Raw genomic sequence first — 19,113 nt, 5'->3', positions numbered from 1 at the left:
GAGATATGCCTTCACAGTGGACCTAGATTATTTAGATTCAAATTCCAGCCTCACCCCTCTCCTGTTACTTGACCACACGTAACTTCACTTGGTCTCGTGAGCCTCGGTTTCCCCGTCGGTGAAGTGGGGTAAGAGAACCCTCGCATCGGGCCGCTCGACCTGGGAGGCCGCAGTCGGCAATGCCCGCGCGTTCCCGGAGCGGTGGGCGGGCCCGCACCACTGACAGGTGCTAATCAGGGCGTGGCCCCGGCCCCGGGGGTGGGATCCGCGTTCACAAAGCCGGGTCGCGGCCCCGCGGCCTCGGTCGGTCCGGAGCAGACCCCGCAGCGCCTCCCAGGACTCCGCTCCGCACGCCCAGGCCGCCGAGTGGGCCCGGGGCCCCGCCGGCGGCTCCTGGGGGCGGGGCCTGCGCGCCCGGCCCCCGCGCCCCGCGCCCCGCACCTGCCCGCCCCGCCGAGGCCCGGAAGGGGCCGGTGGCGCTTCCGTCTCCGCCGGGGATGCTCGGAGGGCGGAGCCGCGGCCCGCGGACGCGACGCGAGCCCAGTTCCGGCGAGGAGGCCGCGCCAGTGACAGCGATGGCGGCGGAGTCGGCGCTCCAAGTTGTGGAGAAGCTGCAGGCGCGGCTGGCGGCGAACCCGGACCCAAAGAAGGTGAGCGGGCGGGCGCGCAGGGCGGGCGGGCGGGCGTCGTGCGGGCGCTGCCCAGTAACGGTCGCGGGCCCCGGCGCGGCCTCCTCCGGCGCCCGGGGCCGTTGGGCTCGGACCCGGGGCCAGGCCCGGGCGCGCCCGCAGCCGGGACTCGGGAAGTTCGGGCCGTCGGCCGCTGCCCGCGCGGGGGCTCCCCGCCCGGCGGGCGGCGGGGCTCGGCGGGCCAGGGCCTCCGCGGCCGGCCCCGGGCGGACAGGGGCGCGCACCGTGCGGACCCCGCGCGTCGGCGGCGCTCCCGAGCCCCCGTGGCCGTCCCGGGCCGGCTGCTGGCCGTCGAGGGCCCGCCCGGAGCGATGCTGGCCCGCGAAGTGGCTCCGGTCTCCCGCCGCTCGTTCGTTCGCTCGCTCGCTCGCGGGGCGGCGGCGGGGGCGTCCGGGCTCGCGCGCGGGGCTGCGGCTCCGAGGCGTTTGTGCCGCTTTCGGGCTGGACGCGTCCTCGACAACCCCCCCGAAGGCGAGACGGAGGCAGCCTGGCGTCCCCGGGCCGCGCGCAGCCGGAAAACTTAGTGCGCGGTCGGAAGGGGGCAGGAGGTTGGCAGTTGCAGGTAGACGAGTCCTTCGGGCCTGGGCCGGGGGACGAGAGCCATCCTCTCCCGTGTGGCAGCGAGCGACGGGCGACCATTTTCACTTGCACTCGGCTAGTTTGGTTTTATTTTTTAAACCGTGTCCTTAATTTGCGTGCGTTCTTCCCCCTCCCACTTATCGGTACCCGGCTTCTCGGTGCCGGGCGAGGGGCGACGCACGGAGGAAAACACCCGGGCCCGACGTTCCCCGTCGCCGCCCGCGGGGCGGAGGTGACCCGGCTCTCGGACGCCGGCGACAGGCTCCGCTCCTCGCCGGCTCCCGTCCTGAGGCCGATCTACCAGGCGGGGGCGCCGGGCTGGTGAGAAGCGCGCGCTCGGCGGGTGTCAGTCGCCCCCCGTCCCGGTTAGTCCCGAAGGCCCCTCTCTCCCCTTCGCCCGGTGCCCGGCTCGTCGTCCGGGAGGCCCTTGCTCCGAGTCTAAAGGGCCGCACGGCATCTCACCGTCAGGCCGCTTTTTAACTCTTCGCGTTCACACCCAGCGCCAAGATTCACTTATTTAGGAAGCCATTTTAGTTTTAAATCTGTGAAAACTTCAACCCTTCCCATTGTTTTTGTTGTATTTTCTGTTGTGGCTTCAGTTCCTAGTGGCCAGGAATATTTAAAAGTTTCTTTTTACAATAACCCTTTTTGGGCACCTAATAAATGTTCATGATTTCTGAGTACTAGTTTGTTTTCCTAAATATTGTGTGTCTGTGACTGATCTTTAAACCTTAAAGCAGTGCCATGTAAGTTCATTCCCCAATCCCAGTTGTGGTCTGTCAGGTTTATAGAAATGCATCATGTATGATCTATAGTCATTCTCCCGCTAGAATTAAATTAAATTAATTTAATTTTTTACTTTAATTTTTATTGTATTTTTCCATTATCATTTACTTCCCTTATTCCCACATCTACCCACCTCTAGAATTTAAATTTAAAGAATTTAAAATTTGAAGTAGCTTTTCTAGTAGTTGATGTGCACAAAATTTCAAGTGAGGAAACGATTTGACGCCCCATCCTATTTGAAGGAGTGATTATTGCCAGTATTTGGGTTTTCTCTTACCAGACAGGAATCACCCTGAACTTCTGGCTTTGTGTTATGAAGTGAGCATAAAAAGATGAAAAATGTTGGGAGACTATTTCTGCAAAGGGCGCACCAGTTGCTGTTCAGAAGAGAGCTCACTGCTGGGGGAAACTGCAGGCTGGCACACCGGCCTCCTCCTCAACCTTCTGCTCACCCAACAAGCTCCCACAGGTTGTTCTTGAAACTGCGAGAAGATTATACAGCAGCACTGGGTTTGCAACTCAATCTTGATTTCAAACCATTATTAGCCAAAGAGTGAATTCCACACCTATGTTCATGGATATCCTGGTATTAAGCATTGGTGTTTAACTGTAACTGTTTTCACTTTTAAGTCCATCTTATGGTGGAGGCTAACTTGGGGAAAAGGTGACAGGCAGAGACCAGGGTCACTTGGTTCCTACTGTTTTATGGGATACAATTTTCATGGTTCGAAAGTTACCTGTTACATTTTGTTAATTTTATTATATTTGTTACATTTTGTTACATGTTGAATGTGAAAACTGTCCAGAATGCAGTTTGAAGGCAGGTGGAGAGTAAGGAGCCAACGTTATGAACATCTTTTGCTCTTTGGGTTGAAGGTGTTTGCAAAGGACAACTGAAATTTCTAAGCATGTATTGTGCAAATGTTTGATATTTCTCAGTGGCCAGTTCTTGCAAACTCTACAATTGGTCTGTTGGTTTAACAACAAGTTTCCTGAAGATGCCCATAGTGCCTTTTCCTTGTTACTGCTTTTTTCTTTTTCTTGAACCTCAGTGAAAATAGAGGGGCTTTGAAGACCTTTTTCTCTTACATTGGGCTAAATCATTTTGAAAATCTCCAGGGTTTTGGTTTGTCTGCTCTGAAGTCACTTCTGCCTACCCAAAACAAACCAGAAAGGCAGCATTTACTCCTCCAGCCAGTGCAGGGAGTCCAACTCATTCTCACCGGGGGCCACAGCAGCCTCGCAGTTGCCTTCTAAGGGCTGAAATAATTTTAGGACTGTGTAAATGTAACTACTCCTTAACTGTTCGGCCCTTTGAAGGCAACTCCGAGGCTGATGTGGTCCCCGGTGAGAATGAGTTTGACCCCTGAGTTACTGAGAGGCTTTGAGGTAGAACACACCCTCGGTGACTTGGAGGCCCGTCCTTCAGGTTGGCTTTGTAGAGGTCCCAAGTACCCTTTGTCCCCAGAGTGACCTCCCTTACCGTGTAAACTCTGAACTGTCTAATAACGTGACACTAAGGAGCTTTTGCTTTGCTTGGGGTGTGCTAAGAGGCACGTGAGCTACAGCTGTTTCCTAAGGACAGTGGTCCTATGATGGATGTCTCTCCCGGCTCTGTAGTGCACTCGGGGTAGATGTACCTGACTAACTAGCACAATAGACAAGTTACCTGATCTCTCTGAGCTCGGCTCAGATATCTGTAAAATGGGGAGAATAACATCCACTTCATAGAGGTGGTTAATGAAGATGAAATAAGGTAACATGTAACAACTTCGCGTAGTAGCCAACACATAATAGGTGGTGTTTAATGAAATTAGGGGAGACAGCGCATTTTTAAACTTTACAGTGATTCTAAATTTTCCTTTAAGAAAAGGAATTGGCATTAATCTTTGTACCCAGAGCTTGGCTGACAAGAAATATGCATAAACTCTGTCCTAAGTTGGAAGTTGGTGGTGATCAGACCTGAAGTGGAGGCTAATTTTCACTCGGCCATGCAGGTGGAACTCCCCAGATTCACCTCTTAGCTTTTCATTTGCTCCGAGTCAAGCAGCATCACCATTCGTGATCCAGGTGCTTGCCCGGTGACCATGTTCAGTCATTACTGAAGTAGAATGACCAGAAAAACACACTTGCTGCCCCACCTGTAGTAGTATTGAGACACACTGCTGACACCCTGGGTTCGCCTGGAAAAGGACAGAGCTTGTTATCCAACCTTTAAATGTAAAGGTAGTCACCGTTATCTGTTTTTTCAAAGATTTTATGTATTTTTAAAAATATTTTATTTATTTACTTTTTAAGAGGGGGGGAAGGGAGGGAGAAAGAGGGAGAGAAACAGCAGTGTGCCAGAGACACACCCATCAGTTGCCTCTCGCACGCCCCCCCCCCCCCCCCCCCCCCGCGGGCGCTGGGGACCTGGCCAGTAACTCAGGCAAACCAGTGACTTTTTGGTTCACAGGTGGGCCCTCGATCCACTGAGCCACATCAGCCAGGATTTTAAAGATTTCGTTTATTTATTTTTAGAGAGGGGGAGGGAGGGAGGAAGAGGGGGAGAGAAACATCGATGTGTGAGAGAAACATTGACCTGGCCCACAACGCAGGCATGTGCCCTGTCTGGGAATCGAAACGGCGACTTTTTGGTTCGCAGGCAGGTGCTCAATCCACTGAGCCACTCCATCCAGGGCACAGTTACCTATATTGAACTCCTTATACTTTGAACCCTCTGCTTACATGTACATACACATTTTCTAGAGACAGGTATGGCCAGCCATGACTTTTAGTGGAAATGGAGCAAGAAGGAATTGGCTGAGGAACAATGCTAGACATTTAAAGATCTATTTTTTAAAAAAGATTTTATTTATCTTTAGAGGGGAAGGGAAGGAAAGAGGGAGAGAGATATCAATGTATGGTTGCCTCTCGTGAGTCCCCTGCTGGGAACTGGCCTGCAACCCAGGCATGTGCCCTGACTGGGAATCGAACCGTGATCCTTTGGTTTGCAGGCTGCGCTCAAGATCTGTTTGTTGATAGACAAAATGATTAATAGTAAACATTTATTGAGCTTCTGTAGGATTCCAGGCCCTATGGCTAAGGACTGCGCATGGTTTATCCCAGTGAGTCCCTACACTCGTGAAGTAGAAACAGGACCCGGTTCTTACTTTGCAGATGAAGTACACAAGGCTCATGGAGGTTGCTGACTTGCACAAGGCCATCTGGCAAGGGGGTGACAGAGCCAAACTGAAGCCTGTCTCCGACTCCGGACTCTGTCTTAACAGCCGTGTGATCCTGACTTTGACCTAGTTTTAGGGGCTACAGGAAGGAAGTGTGGCCAGACTCAGATCGCTCTGCTTATCTGCCCAGGCATTTTGTGATCGCCATTAAGGGCAGAGCTCTGATTCTGGCAACTTGAAATTAGTCTTGGCTTCCCACTGTGTCCAAAAAACAATTCTGTGAAACACTGCTGACTCTGCCTGGAAACGCGACGCCCTTCTCTTATAGAGGCCTCTTCTCCTGCCCGCCCGTGTAGCTCAGTGGATTGAGCCCAGGCCTGTGGACTGAAGGGGCACCGGTTCCATTCCCAGCTGGGGCACATGCCTGGGTTGTGGGCCAGGTCCCTGGTGAGGGGAGCTCAAGAGGCAACCAACTGTTTCTCTCCCTTCTCTTTCTCCCTCCCCCCCGTCTCTCTAAATATAAATAAATAAAATCTTAAAAAAAGAGAGAGACCTATTCTCTGTTTTCTTAGGTGCCAGGTCCACAGGTAATTTTCCTAAGGTTGGTACCTTTTTCAAAACAGGGGGTGAATGGCAGTTGGTGGCTTTTTTTCGAGTTGATAGGTTTGATTCCCTCTCCGAGTCTCGCCTCCCGGGGGTGTGGCACAGTGGCCGCACACGGGGACTCCAAGGCCGCAGACCTAAGTGACTCTTGCCCTACTTGCATCCCAGGGCAAATAACTTACCTTTAAAAAATCAGCAGGCATTATTTATTTTCTCCACACTTAAAAACAATTGTAAGACATCTGAAAAAAATTAACTGTGATAGGCTACAAAAGGTATGCAATAGGAAAAGAGATTATAGGACATACACTAAGGGAAAAACAACTTCAGACCTTTTGTTACACTTTTCACAAATAACTTACCTTTTCTGAGTCGGTTTTCATACTTGTGAAATAGGGATAATAACCATATTTGTTACTGTGTAATACTTAGATAAATATTTAACCATATTATTCTTGTTTGTTCCAGTGGATGATTATGATTTTATAGAAATTAATGTTTGTTTTATTCTCTCTACAGTTATTAAAATATCTGAAGAAACTCTCCGCCTTGCCCATTACAGTAGACATCCTTGCGGTAAGAACTTACAGCTTTAGACATTATATGAAACTATATCCCTCACCCTTCCCACCAGTAGAAATTGTGAAGTACGATAGGGAGCATGGGCTTTGCAAGTGAAAGTAACGAGACATGGGACCATATATTGAATTATTTAATTTATATGAAATGTTCAAAATAGGCAGATCATAGGCAGAAAATAGACTGTGGTTGCCAGGGGGTGGGGAGGGGTTGGGAGCAACAAGACTTTTTTCTAGGGTGACAGATGTGTTCTGGAATTAGATAGTGGTAATGGTCGCACAGCTTTGTGCATGTTCTAGAAACTGCATACTTTAAAGTAGTTAAAATGGGTCCTGACCCAGTACTTGGGTCAGTTGGGTGTCATCATCCCACAAAGTGAAAGGTCCCCAGTTTGATTCCTGGTCAGGGCACATGCCTGGGTTGTAGCTGGTTCCGGGTGGGCGCATGCAAGAGGCAACCAACTGATGTTTCTCCCTCATGTCAGTGTTTCTCTCCCTCTTCCTCCCTCCTCTCCCCTCTCTAAAAATAAATAAATACAGTCTTTAAATGTGTAAAATGTTGAATTTTTGTTAGGTGAATTTTATCTCAAAAAGTTTTTCTGAAAATTAAAAGAACATTGGTTTTGGCATCAACTAGTCCTAGGTCCGAATCCAAGTTTTGAGACTTTAGTTGTACTTTGTAAAATGGGGTAGATTCCTACTTCATAGGGTTGGTAAAGGCGATTCAGGTGTTGTATGCAAAGCTCTCACTCAGTGCCTAAAGCTGTCAAAGTTACTCTAGTTATTATTGTAGAAGTGTTTAGGTCAGTATTTCCTCTTTGGTATGCTTTGCAACTGTGTGTCATTAGAAGTCTGGGCAATAGAAACAAAGTAACTCTGTACTGAGACTTGCATGGTATATTTTAGGAAGGCCATTGCTGGTTTGTTGAAAAGCAGGTCTGACTCCTTGGAAAATTGTGAACCTATTTCCTCAACTGTCTAACAATTCCTTTGTCCAACTTTTAGGAGACCGGTGTTGGGAAAACAGTAAATAGCTTACGAAAACACGAGCATGTTGGAAGCTTTGCCAGGGACCTCGTGGCCCAGTGGAAGAAGTTGGTTCCTGTGGAACGGTAAAAACATTGCTCTGTAGGTTTGTTCAAGTTCATGGTTAAATCTGACATTTGGAGTGTTTACAGACAAAACTTTTCCTTTATTATTTCTTCTCTGCTTTCTTATTTAAAATATTTATTTTTGCCTCAGCCCGTGTGGCTCAGTTAGTTGGAGCGTCCTCCTATAAACCGAAAGGTCACAGTGATGACCCTGGGTGCTTGCGACCTCCGTCAGGGCGTGTGTGGGAAGGCAGCCAGTCTGTGCTTCTCTCGGAACCACTGTTTCTTTCTCCCTTCCCCCGTCTCTAAAAGCAATGAAAAATCGTCCTTGGGTGAGAATAAAAAAATAATTTTTTTAAAGAAATAAATTTTTAAAAAAGGATCAAAGTTTCTTATAAATGTACCATCAAAGACAAGTATTATTAACATCTTGGTGCATTCCTTTCTAACCTTGTCTTAGAAGGCTTTTTATGTCGTCGTACACAAACTATATATATAACAGCCCCCCTTTTATGTAACAATTAAATATACCTCCCTGTTAATCACTTTCATGTCAATAAGATATTTGATCTTTCAGTCCTGTAGTTAAACTCATCATTTTCCACTTTATTATTTGAGTTCCCAGCTTTAAAACTTAGTTGCGTATCTTTTAGCAGAACACACTTCCCGTCTTCCCAAGACCTTATTTCTAGCTCCTGTATTCTCTTCAGCTCTGTTGTGAGTTTGGGTTCCTTGACTTTGTCCTCTAAACAAGGAAAACACTGAGATTTAAACTGCCTTACCCGAATGTTCTTTCATTTAGAAACACTGACCCTGATGAACAGGACTTTGAGAAGAACAACCCCCGAAAGCGGCCCAGGGATGCTCTTCGGAAGGAGGAGGAGCTCAAGGGGGACTACCAGGAAAACTGGAACGCCTCCAGCAGCCAGCAGTGCAGTCCTGATCACAGACAGAAAAAGCACAGGAAGCTCTCGGAGCTCGAAAGACCCCACAAAGGGTCTCACAGTCAGGAGAGGAGAGAAGAGCGAAAGAGGGGCCACAGGGTCTCACCAATTTACTCCTCAGACCACGAGTCTTCTGATTATGGCCACGTTCAGTCCCCTCCGTCGTCTGGCAACCCTCATCAGGTGTCCATGGACCATGACAGATCCCCAGATGAGGACCACGAGCCCTTTGCTCCACACCAGAAGCCTGGAAAGGGCCACAGCAATGCTTTTCAGGACAGACGGGGCTTGAGTCAAGAAAGGCAGCTGGGTGAACCCCAAGGGAAAGGGGCTGTGAGTCACAGCAAGGAGCACAAATCTTCCCATAAAGACAAACGTCTAGTGGATGACCAGGGAGAGGAGAAGTTACCTTTGCGCAGAGAGAAATCCCACAAGGCCATCTCCAGAGAGGAAAACCGGAGGCCCCTCTCAGGGGATGGCACAAAGGAGAAACTGCCCTCTGGTGGTACCAAGAAAGAGAAGGAAAGAGAAGGCAGCACCAAGAAGTTTTTATCCCCCTTGGAGACTGCTTCAGATAACCACCCCAAAAAGCAAAAGCACAAAGACTCAGAGAAAACCAAATCAGACAGAAGCAAGCAAAGTCTGGACAGCTTAGATGCAGGAAAGGGGGCCAGAGACCTGCTGCCCAAGGCAAAAGAGAAGGTTTCTAACAACCTAAAGACTCAAGAAAGGAAAGTAAAAACTCATTCAAACAGGAAGCCAGCGAACTCCCTCCCTAAAGGTGAGGAGGCAGACGTGGACGATGAATTTGAGCAGCCCACCATGTCTTTTGAGTCATACCTCAGCTATGACCAGCCCCGGAAGAAAAAGAAAAAGATTGTGAAAACCTCCGCCGTGACTGTCAGAGAAAAAGGACTTAAAAAAAATGATTCAAAAAGCACTAGTAAAAACTCAGACCCAGTTCAGAAATTACCTAAGGTGAATGAAAACAAGTCAGAGAAACTCCAGCCGGCTAGAGCTGATTCAGCCAAGCCGAGAAAGGTAACCCCTTCAGCCTTTTGGTGGCTTCCCGTTTAGGGCATCTGGCTTTGTGGGGCTCCCAGGACCCACCCTGCTGCTGTGCTGCTTGGCTGGCTTTTATGTGGTCTGTTGAATTCCAGTTCGGAGTAATTTCCTCCGGGCCTGTGTAGCTGCCAGGGTAGGGAGCACCCAAGGAAAGCATTGCTGAGGTGTCCCATTGGGCTGGGCCCATCTGTATGGATGTCCTGGCTTAGGTGGTCAGGCCTGACTGCCGCCCTCCTCCAGTCTGGGCCTGCCAGGGGTTCGTCTGCCCCGGCGGCACTGCTGGGGAGGGGCTGCAGGGGGCGCTGCGCCTGCAGGGCTCTCAGTCACTGGCCTCTCCTCTGCAGGTCCCCACCGAGGTGCTGCCGGTGCTGCCAGACCTCCCGTTGCCTCTGATACAGGCCAGTTACCGGCCACTTCCTCCCCTCGAATTGGTGTCCTCCTTTCATCCAAAGCGAAAAGGTAATTTTCTGTGTCTTTTTTAAATGGGAGAAAGACTTAAAACATTAATTCAGGAACTGTCGTCAGATTTTGGCACGTTTCAAACCTAATCGCACAGGCTCTTGGGTTTGAATCCAGCTCTGGCTTCTACAAGTTTGGGTTATAACTGAACAAATTATGGACTTCAGTTTCATATTCTGTAAATGGGAATGATAACGGTTTCTGCCTCATAGGCTGTTAAGTGGATTGAAAGCTGATAAAGCTTTGACCTCCCGGTTCTCCCACATAGTAAGTGTTCGGTGAATCTTAGCTGCCGCTGCTCATTTTAGCAGCCTTTCCTTCTATATATGATGAACATGAGCTTTTTGTCTTTAAAAGAAGTCTAGTCTTAATAGCAAAGGAATCAAAGGCCATTTAAGTGTTTCTCAGCAGGAAACTAACCTCCACACAGTGGCATCCTGTGCAACTGTGGAAAGTCTCTGTGTGGACGTGGAATGATTTCTAACGTGGTAAATGAAAAATAATGGTGATAGTATGTTACTAATTGGTTGGAAAGGAATGGAATGCATATTTGCTTACTTTTGCATAGACTCTCTGGAAGGACACACAAGGAACCGGCAATGCCGACTGCCTCTGAGAAGGGACGGGGAGGCTGAGGAACAGGAGGGGAGGGGAGGGCGGCTGGGGCGCTCTGTAACCCACTGTCCTGCTTTCCCTGCGCTGCAGCACACTCTTCGCCCCAGGAGGAGGAAGAAGCGGGGTTCACTGGACGGAGAATGAATTCTAAGATGCAGGTGTACTCTGGTTCCAAGTGTGCCTATCTCCCCAAAATGATGACCCTGCACCAGCAGTGCATCCGGGTACTCAAAAACAACATCGACTGTAAGTCACATGCTCTCCTCTTGCTCTCAAACAGCCGGGAACTTGTCACTGGGTGGCTTGGCTGCTGCTACTCAGTGCTTTCACCTTTCGTTCTCCACAGCAATCTTTGAAGTGGGAGGTGTCCCGTATTCTCTTCTTGAACCCGTTTTGGAGAGGTGTACACCTGATCAGTTGTATCGTATAGAGGAATACAATCACGTAAGTGTCCTGTTTGGGTGGGAGAGGGCAATTTTCTTGCTTGGGTCTCCAAAAATAGCTTTGTCTCTGTGAATCTGTTGCAGCTGAAGGGCAGGCCACCGCTGGGTCACTGTTCTGGGCATGTTTGTTTTGCCAGTGGGCCTTTAAACAGGAATATTTTTAGCATCTGTCTCTGGTGTTTTAAGTGGGCCTTTTGGGCTAGAATCAAGGTGGGATTCAAAGGGAGCAGGAAGCCCTGGCTGGCGTGGCTCAGTGGATTGAGCACTGGCCTGTAAACCACAGGGTCTCGGGTTTGATTCTCAGCTGGGGCACATGCCTGGGTTGCAGATTCTCCCCAAGTGGGGTGTGCATAGGAGGCAACCACACGTTGATGTTTCTCTCTCTTTCTCCTTCCCTTCTCATCTCTCTAAAAGTAAATAAATAAAATCTAAAAAAGGGAGGGGGAGCTAGAGAACACTTCCCACACCTCCCTTGAACTTGCCATCACAGAAGGCGAGGGAGAATTCTGGCAGCACAGCATCTGGGATCCAAGCCTGGGACAGCTTTGTGTTGACACCCAGGTGTCTGGTAAATTTTTAAAAGATCACTAGTGACTGGGTGTGGCCTAGAAACATTGAGATCTATCCAAAACTACTCCTCCTAAAGCTGGAACAAACGCATCTGACTCCATTAGCTGTTCCTCTAATTCCAAAGGGATTGGAGCATATCTGTTGGGCGGCCCATTGCCAATGTAAGTCAGTGTGGTAGTCTGGATTCTACCTGTCACTGATTTTTCTAAAGGAAAAGACTGATCTTTTTGTTTTGTTTTGCTTTGATTTTTAAAATATATTTTATTATGTCATTACAGTTGTCCCATTCCCTCCCCTTCATTCCCCTCCACCCTGCACACCCCCTCCCACCCACATTCCCCCTCTTTAGTTCATGTCCATGTATCGTAAGTTCTTTAGCTTCTACATTTCCCACATTACTCTTGCCCTCTCCCTATTTTCTACCTACTGTCTATGCTACTTATTCTCTGTACCTTCTCCTCCCTTCTCCCCCTCCCACTCCCCTGTTGCTAACCCTCCATGTGATCTCCATTTCTGTGGCTCTGCTCCCGATCTAGCTGTCCTCTTAGTTTGCTTTTGTTTTAGGTGTGGTTGTTAATAACTGTGAGTTTGCTATCCTTTCACTGTTCATATTTTTTTATCTTCTTTTTCTAAGTCCCTTTAACATTTCATATAAGGGCTTGGTGATGATGAACTCCTTGAACTTGACCTTATCTGAGAAGCACTTTATCTGTTCTTCCATTCTAAATGAAAACTTTGCTGGATAAAGCAATCTTGGATGTAGGTCTTTGGATTTCATGACTTGGAATACTTCTTTCCAGCCCCTTCTTGCCTGTAAGGTCTCTTTTGAGAAATCAGCTGACAGTCTGATGGGTACTCCTTTGTAGGTGACTGTCCCCTTATCCCTTGCTGCTTCTAGGATTCTCTCCTTCATTTTATTCTTGGCTAATGTAATTATGATGTGCCTTGGTGTGTTCCTTCTTGGGTCCAACTTCTTTGGGACTCTCTGAGCTTCCTGGATTTCCTGGAAGTCTATTTCCTTTGCCAGACTGGGGAAGTTCTCCTTTATTATTTGTTCAAATACGTTTTCCACTCATGGCTGTTTCTTTCCCCCTTCTGGTACCCCTATAATCCGGATGTTGGAACGTTTAAAGATGTCCTGGTGGTTCCTAAGCCTCTCCTCATTTTTTTGAATTCTTGTTTTTTCCTTCTTTTGTTTGGTTGGTTGTTTCTCCCTTCTGGTCCACTCCCTTGATTTGAGTCCCAGTTTTCTTCCCATCACTATTGGTTCCCTGTGCATTTTCCTTCATTTCACTTAGTATAGCCTTCATTTTTTCATCTCATTTGTGCCCAAAATCAACCAGTTCTGTGAGCATCCTGATCACCAGTGTTTTGAACTGTGCATCTGATAGGTTGGCTATCTCTTGGTTGCGTAGAAGTATTGGCTCTGGGGCTTTGATTTGTTCTTCTGTTTGAGCCATAATTTTTTTGGTCTGGTCTCGCCTGTTATGTATGAGTGGCAGAGCCTTAGGTGTTCACCAGGGCAGGGCAACCCAGTCAACCCAGTCTCTGGGTTGTGATGCTGTATGTGGGGGCGGGGTCAGAGGGAACAATGGTGCTTGCTCTGCTCTCTCTTGGATTTCAGTCCCTTCTGCCACTTCCCACAAGCAAACTGGACCCTTCTGGTGCTGGTTCCTGGGTGGGTAGGCTTGTGTACATTCTAAGACCCTGTGGATCTCTCCAACAAACTCTTCTGTAGGCTGGGAGTCTCCCTGGCACCTCAACCCTCCACAAGTATATTCAATCAGTGCTGTTAGACTTTATTTCCTGGCGCTGGGACCCTGGGTTGTGTGGTCTCACTGCCCGTTTTTGCCTGGTTTATCTGCACGCGATTGTGTGACTGAGGTTAGCCAGCTGCCTTGCGTGCCTCACTGGGTTGGGTCTGCTCGTTTCCTCCCCATGCCCGGGGTCTGCTAGGCCCACACCACCTGTGCTCCTGGGTTGCCAAACACCGCCTTTTCCTGCCGCAACCCTTCTCTGCAGGCTGCCAACTCCGCCCCTTTATCGGTCTGGATGAATGGTTCATTGTTGGACTTCCGTACAGTTCAATTTTCTGTCCTGGTTGTGTTTTTGTTTCTAAATCTCTGTTGTCCTTAAACTTGGTTGTTGAGGAGGCACAGTGTTTCCACCTACGCCTCCATCTTGGCTGGAAGTCTGAAAAGACTGACTGATCTTAAACTACGTTTTTGTTGTCTTGCCTCCTAGCCCCACAACCTCCCCAAAGCAGCTAGTATAGTGCCTCACATTTAGCTGTATTTTAGTGACTATGTATTTATTAATCTGGGGGGGCTGGGGGAGAGACAGACACTGATTTATTGTCCACTTATTTATGCATTCTTGGGATGATTCTTGTACGTACCCTGACCAGGGACTGAACCTGCAATCTTGGCATATTGGGACGGTGCTCTAGCCAACTGAGCTACCCGACCAGGGCTAATTTAGTGATTTAATTTTTTTCTAGAACTGTGGTATTTTAATATAATTATATACAGACCAAAAAATCATTAGGAGAGCCTAGGTGATTAAGAGTGGAAGAGAAATACGTAAGAGTTTGTGTATAAATGATGTCCTGGTTTTGGTTTTAGGTATTAATTGAAGAAACAGATCAATTATGGAAAGTTCATTGTCACCGAGACTTTAAGGAGGAAAGGCCAGAAGAGTATGAGTCATGGCGGGAGATGTACTTGCGGCTTCAGGATGCCCGAGAGCAGCGGCTACAATTACTGACAAAGAATATCAAATCTGCACATGCCAATAAGCCCAAAGGTAAGTGGGTGGGCTGGGCAGCAGGGTGGGGCCTGGCAGAAGTGGGGTGGAGGTGGGTTTTTCTGCCACTGCTCGTGCTGCCCTACACAGTGGTTTCCAGGGTTGGTAAAGCCTCGGCTTTGGGAGCACCTGAAAAGCCTTTATCTGGTAATGGGGTAGGTTGTTGAAATAACAGTAGTGTCTCTGTTCAAGAAGGCAGGTGTTAATCTCCACGTTCCTCCACAGGCCGACAAGCGCAGATGGCCTTTGTCGACTCTGAGGCCAAGCCACCTCGTGATGTTCGAAGGAGGCAGGAGAAGTTTGGAACAGGAGGAGCAGCTGTGCCGGAGAGGATCAAGTACGATCGCTGCTCCTCTGTGGTTTCTGCAAGCCCAAGGGAGAGAGTCCAAGAGCTTGTCACTTGCCCCGAGAAAGCACTAGAAGCAATTCATTTTGGGGGTGAAAGCAAAGCAATGCAGAGTGGGTTCTGGAGCCCCAGCTTCCTTGACTGAAGTGCAGCCTGGATAATTATTCCTGACTCTCAGAGAGATCAAGATTAAGTGGAAAACAGGGCCTGGCTTCTGGGGAACATTGTCACTTGTGCTTTCCCTTTCCCCATTTAAACAGAAATGGGATTTAGTGTATGACTTAATTATTTAATCTAAATCAACCAGCATTTTCAAAATGCAGATCTACACCTAAACAGCGAAGTTAGTTGAGGTTATTGTTCATTCTGAAGGGCCATTTGAGAGTCTTTTCCAGAATCTAGGGTGCTGGGGTTCACTGGGCAAACTGAGTCTCGCTTAAAAAGACCAGCTTCAGATCGCTGGCGCTGCAGGTAGGTTTCTCAAGCTAATGACTAACCAGATCTGCTCTGTGTTGCAGGATTAAGCCAGCCCCTTACCCCACAGGAAGTAGCCACGCCCCCTCTAGCAGCGGCAGCAGCAGCTTTAACGCCAGCCCTGAGAAGCCGGCCTATGACAGTCTGAGCGCCAAAAGTGCCCACTTCATGCCCGTGGTCAGCAGCACTGTTTCCTACGATCCTAGGAAACCGGCTGTGAAGAGTGAGTGGCTTGGAGTTTCTGCTCAGATACTTCAAAACCAGTGTCTGGGCCCCTTTGATGTCATTTCCCCTGCGTCATTTGTGCACTGGATGTAGCACGTGTGATGCCCTGCACATAGCTCGTCTGCATGTCAGTGCCTCCTTCCCCTGCTTGTGCATAATGCACATGCATCTTTCATTTACTTTTAAAGATTCTGTTTTTAGAGATGGAGCAGGAGGGAGAAAGGAAGGGTGAGAAACACTGATGTGAGAGAGAAACATCAATCGGTGGCCTCTGGGATGTACCCTGACTGGGGACCGAACCTGTAACCCTGGCACTGTGCCCTGAATTGAACTGATGACCTTTTTCCTTTGCGGGACTACGTCCAACCAACTGAGTCACACTGGTCAGGGCTGCTTGTGTATCTTTTTATTTTTTAAAGATTTTATTTTTAGAGAAGGGAAGGATAAAGAGAGGGAGCGGGAACATTAATGTGTGATAGATACATTGATAGGTTACCCCTGCACACCCCTCAACCGGGGACCTGGCCCACATCCCAGGCATGTGCCCTGTCTGGGAATTGAACCAGCGACCTTTTGGTTTGTAGGCCGGCGGCACTCAGTACACTGAACCACACCAGCCAGGGCTTTTTTCTTTCTAAAAATTTTATTTATCTACTTTTAGAGAGGGGGAAGGGCAGGAGACACAGAGTGAAACATCAGTCAGTTGACCTGTCACAGTCAGGGACCTGGCCCGCAACCCAGGCATGTGTTCTGACTGGGAATCGAACCTGAGACCTTTTGGTTCGCAGGCCGGCCCTCAAGCCACTGAGCCACACCAGCCAGAGCTGCATGTGTAGCTCTTCTACAACGCATAGTGAATATTCATTTTGGCACTCTGCTTTATTTTACTTAAATGTAAACCACTAACATAGGGCTCATAACTGTTATTGACAGCTACATGATAGTCCGTCTTACAGAGATTTTATAACTTTAAAATCCAAGCTTCCACATATTTTTTTAAAAAAATATTTTATTTATTTATCTTTAGAGGGGAAGGGAAGGAGAGAAGGAGAGAAATATCAATGTATGGTTGCCTCTTGTGTGTCCCCTGCCGGGAACTGGCCTGCAACCCAGACATGTGCCCTGACTGGGAATCGAACTGCGATCCTTTGGTTCGCAGGCCTGCACTCAATCCACTGAGCTACACCAGCCAGGGCCAAATATTTTTTTATTATATCTAGTTGGGTCTGTTTTGTATTTTATTAACTTGATTACTAGACTGTGCCCAGGATTGTAAGGAGATGACCTAACTTAAAAGCATTATTCTGTACTCACTTCAGGGCCCACGGGAGGTGGGAGTCCTGGCTTAACCTTTGGCTCAGCTCCGGTTAACCAGTCCTCCGGTGGTATGTGCATTTAGCTCGAGTTAGACCTATTGCTACAGTGGACAGACGGGCTGGGAAGGGAGTGCCTTCTGCTTGTTGGGATGCTGGTGAGGCAGAGTGAAACTAGGGCTCAGCATGGCCTCTAAAGTCTGGATCGAATTCCAGTTTGTCACCTACGGATAACCAGGGGCAAGTTGGCCAGTCTCTGAGCCTTGGTGAGGCGGTCAGATTAGAGACAGTGATTGTTCTGGGCCTGCAGGTGCTCGGCAGGTGTTCGGCGGGCGTGGGTGCTGTGCCGATGCGTTTACCGTGCCGGCAGCAGACTGCCGCTACTTGCATCCATTTGTCTGGTGGTGCAGAACCAAGAGTGACGAGACTTTGGCTTTGACTGTAAAGCACTGGTGGGGTGTATGTAAAGTGCCATGGATTTGAAACAGTGGCCTTATTTTTCTTTTCACAGAAATTGCCCCCATGATGGCCAAGACGATTAAAGCTTTCAAGAATAGATTCTCCCGACGATAAACTGAGGACCTGCCTTGGAGGTGGAATGTAGGGGTGAGGGAGATAAGGACAGTGGGGGCTGGGGAATGCAACTTCCAAAGGAGACCCGAGTCTTCTGCTTTGTGGAAGCTTTCGCCTCTGAGCCCCGCACAGTGCGCAGGTGTCGCATCTGTGAACCTAGGTGCCGCAGCCACCGCCTCCCCACCCAGAGAACACTTCAGAGTTCTGAAGAAGATGTGAAGCCTCAGTCTCACTGAGCATTTTAAGGTCAATTATACTTTTGTTGGTATTTAGCTTCTTTGTAAACTATAAGATAGTTTTAATTAATAAATATTGCCCAGATTGTATTTATATTACCCCCAGGTTTTTTGTTTTTGTGTTTTGTCCTCTACCACACACTTAGCCTTTTATTTTCAGGGTCCTTTATTAATCAACTCAGACACAAGCCTAACGAAAGCCGTTCCCCATCCCAGCTGGGCTCCCCCGAATGGACTCCGGTCCGGAGGGAGGACGAGGCATCCCCAGAGCCTGTGTGGTGCCTGCTCCACGGGGCGAGGGGTGGGTCTGGGGCTGCTGTCTAGACGGGGCCCTCAACGTGTGGACAGGAAGCATTCAGGTGGGACCCCCGCCTCTGAGGTCCTCCCCAGTGTTGCTTTGGGGTCTGTGCAGGAGGAACTCTTTTATTCATTAACTAGTATTTATTATTAAGGGAGGTTATTTGTAAAGGTCTAGAATCTTTCCCCCATCCTTTTTGCCAGTTCCCACTTTTTTTTTGAGGCTCACTAGAGGACACAGAACCTTGGGAGGTTGATTTGCACAGAACCAATTTCCAGCGTCTGATTCAAAACTTTAGGGTTCTTTTTCCTGCTCCATTAGCAGGGGGAACCACAAATATCTGGCAGGGCTTTTTGTAGCGCCTCCCCCCCCCCCCCCCCAAACCCTTTTAAAAGCCAGCACTTTAACCTCTTGATCCCTGTGAATTACTGCTAGAAGTGAATGGTTTTAAAAGCTGTAATGCTATGCTGGAAATTGGTTTTGCTTTTTTTTTTTAATCTTTAGAGGGGAAGGGAAGGAGAGAGGGAGAGAAATAACAAGGTATGGTTGCCTCTTGTGCGTCCCCTGCTGGGAACTGGCCTGCAACCCAGGCATGTGCCCTGACTGGGACTCGAACTGTGGTTGCTTGGTTTGCAGGCCCGCACTCAATCCACTGAGCTACACCAGCCAGGGCTGGTTCTGCTTTCTTTAAAAGGTAAGATCATGTGATTGGAAGAGCACGACAATTTGCTGTGATTTGTAGAGAGCTTTGCAGCTGAAGCTCTCTCTGCTTTCTCTTCAGGTGTTTAAGCCAAAATTTGGAGGGAAGGGCCAACTTAGTGAAAGTGTCTGAGCTGTAGTGTCCAGATGGGGGAGGACCACAAGGGCATCCATGCATTTGGGAAGGGAGGGTCTCACTTTCAAGGTGACTTAGGGGTGAGGTCAGAGTGAGGAGGACACTGTCAGTGCCTCTTGGCTGCTGTGGAGCACTGATCTGGCTGGACCCCATTGGTTGTGGCCCCGGTAGAAGCAGATGCTATGAACCGAGGGGCCCGTCCTTAAGAAACCTGTGAAGTAGACTGAGGACCGTGGCAGTCTGTCCCTTCAATAAGCGGACTCAAAGCTCAGAATAGGGAGCCTGTTGCTTTTAACCACCCTGGAGACGGCAGTCCCGCTAACTTGGAAGACCCAGAGCAGTGGCTGTCCAGTGCACACCGCTGTGTGGGGTGCCTGTTGCGATGGGGCATAAGTCTTGTTCTGTTTTAATATACTGTCTTT

At 48.8% G+C, this 19,113-nt stretch overlaps 1 protein-coding gene across 2 annotated transcripts; it reads left to right on the top strand.

Annotated features, from left to right (window-relative positions):
* The first annotated feature begins 448 nt into the window (after positions 1–448).
* ELOA (elongin A) lies at positions 449–17,663 on the top strand. Of its 2 annotated transcripts, XM_037032987.1 has the most exons (11): positions 449–650; positions 6,341–6,397; positions 7,405–7,511; positions 8,293–9,475; positions 9,844–9,958; positions 10,664–10,819; positions 10,920–11,017; positions 14,211–14,391; positions 14,617–14,728; positions 15,256–15,434; positions 17,261–17,663. In XM_037032987.1, exons 1-11 carry the CDS (start codon positions 498–500, stop codon positions 17,320–17,322), a joined length of 2,403 nt encoding a protein of 800 aa, XP_036888882.1. In that variant the 5' UTR covers positions 449–497; the 3' UTR covers positions 17,323–17,663. The 2 variants fall into 2 exon arrangements, with proteins under 2 accessions (XP_036888882.1, XP_036888883.1); XM_037032988.1 differs by lacking the exon at positions 449–650 and having other exon boundaries at positions 7,405–7,527.
* Positions 17,664–19,113: the final 1,450 nt, after the last annotated feature.

The sequence above is a fragment of the Sturnira hondurensis genome, unplaced genomic scaffold (assembly GCF_014824575.4).
Source record: "Sturnira hondurensis isolate 20B ecotype Veracruz unplaced genomic scaffold, ASM1482457v3 Scaffold0021555, whole genome shotgun sequence".
NCBI classification, from domain to species: Eukaryota; Metazoa; Chordata; class Mammalia; order Chiroptera; family Phyllostomidae; genus Sturnira; species Sturnira hondurensis.
This window is presented reverse-complemented; position numbering and strand designations above follow the sequence as displayed.

Excerpts from the sequence above, each read along its gene's own strand:
- ELOA (XM_037032987.1), top strand. The coding sequence starts at position 498 with ATGCTCGGAGGGCGGAGCCGCGGCCCGCGGACGCGACGCGAGCCCAGT. Across the intron at positions 6,398-7,404 it reads TTACAGTAGACATCCTTGCG|GAGACCGGTGTTGGGAAAAC; the intron begins GTAAGAACTTAC and ends TCCAACTTTTAG. Across the intron at positions 9,476-9,843 it reads ATTCAGCCAAGCCGAGAAAG|GTCCCCACCGAGGTGCTGCC; the intron begins GTAACCCCTTCA and ends TCTCCTCTGCAG.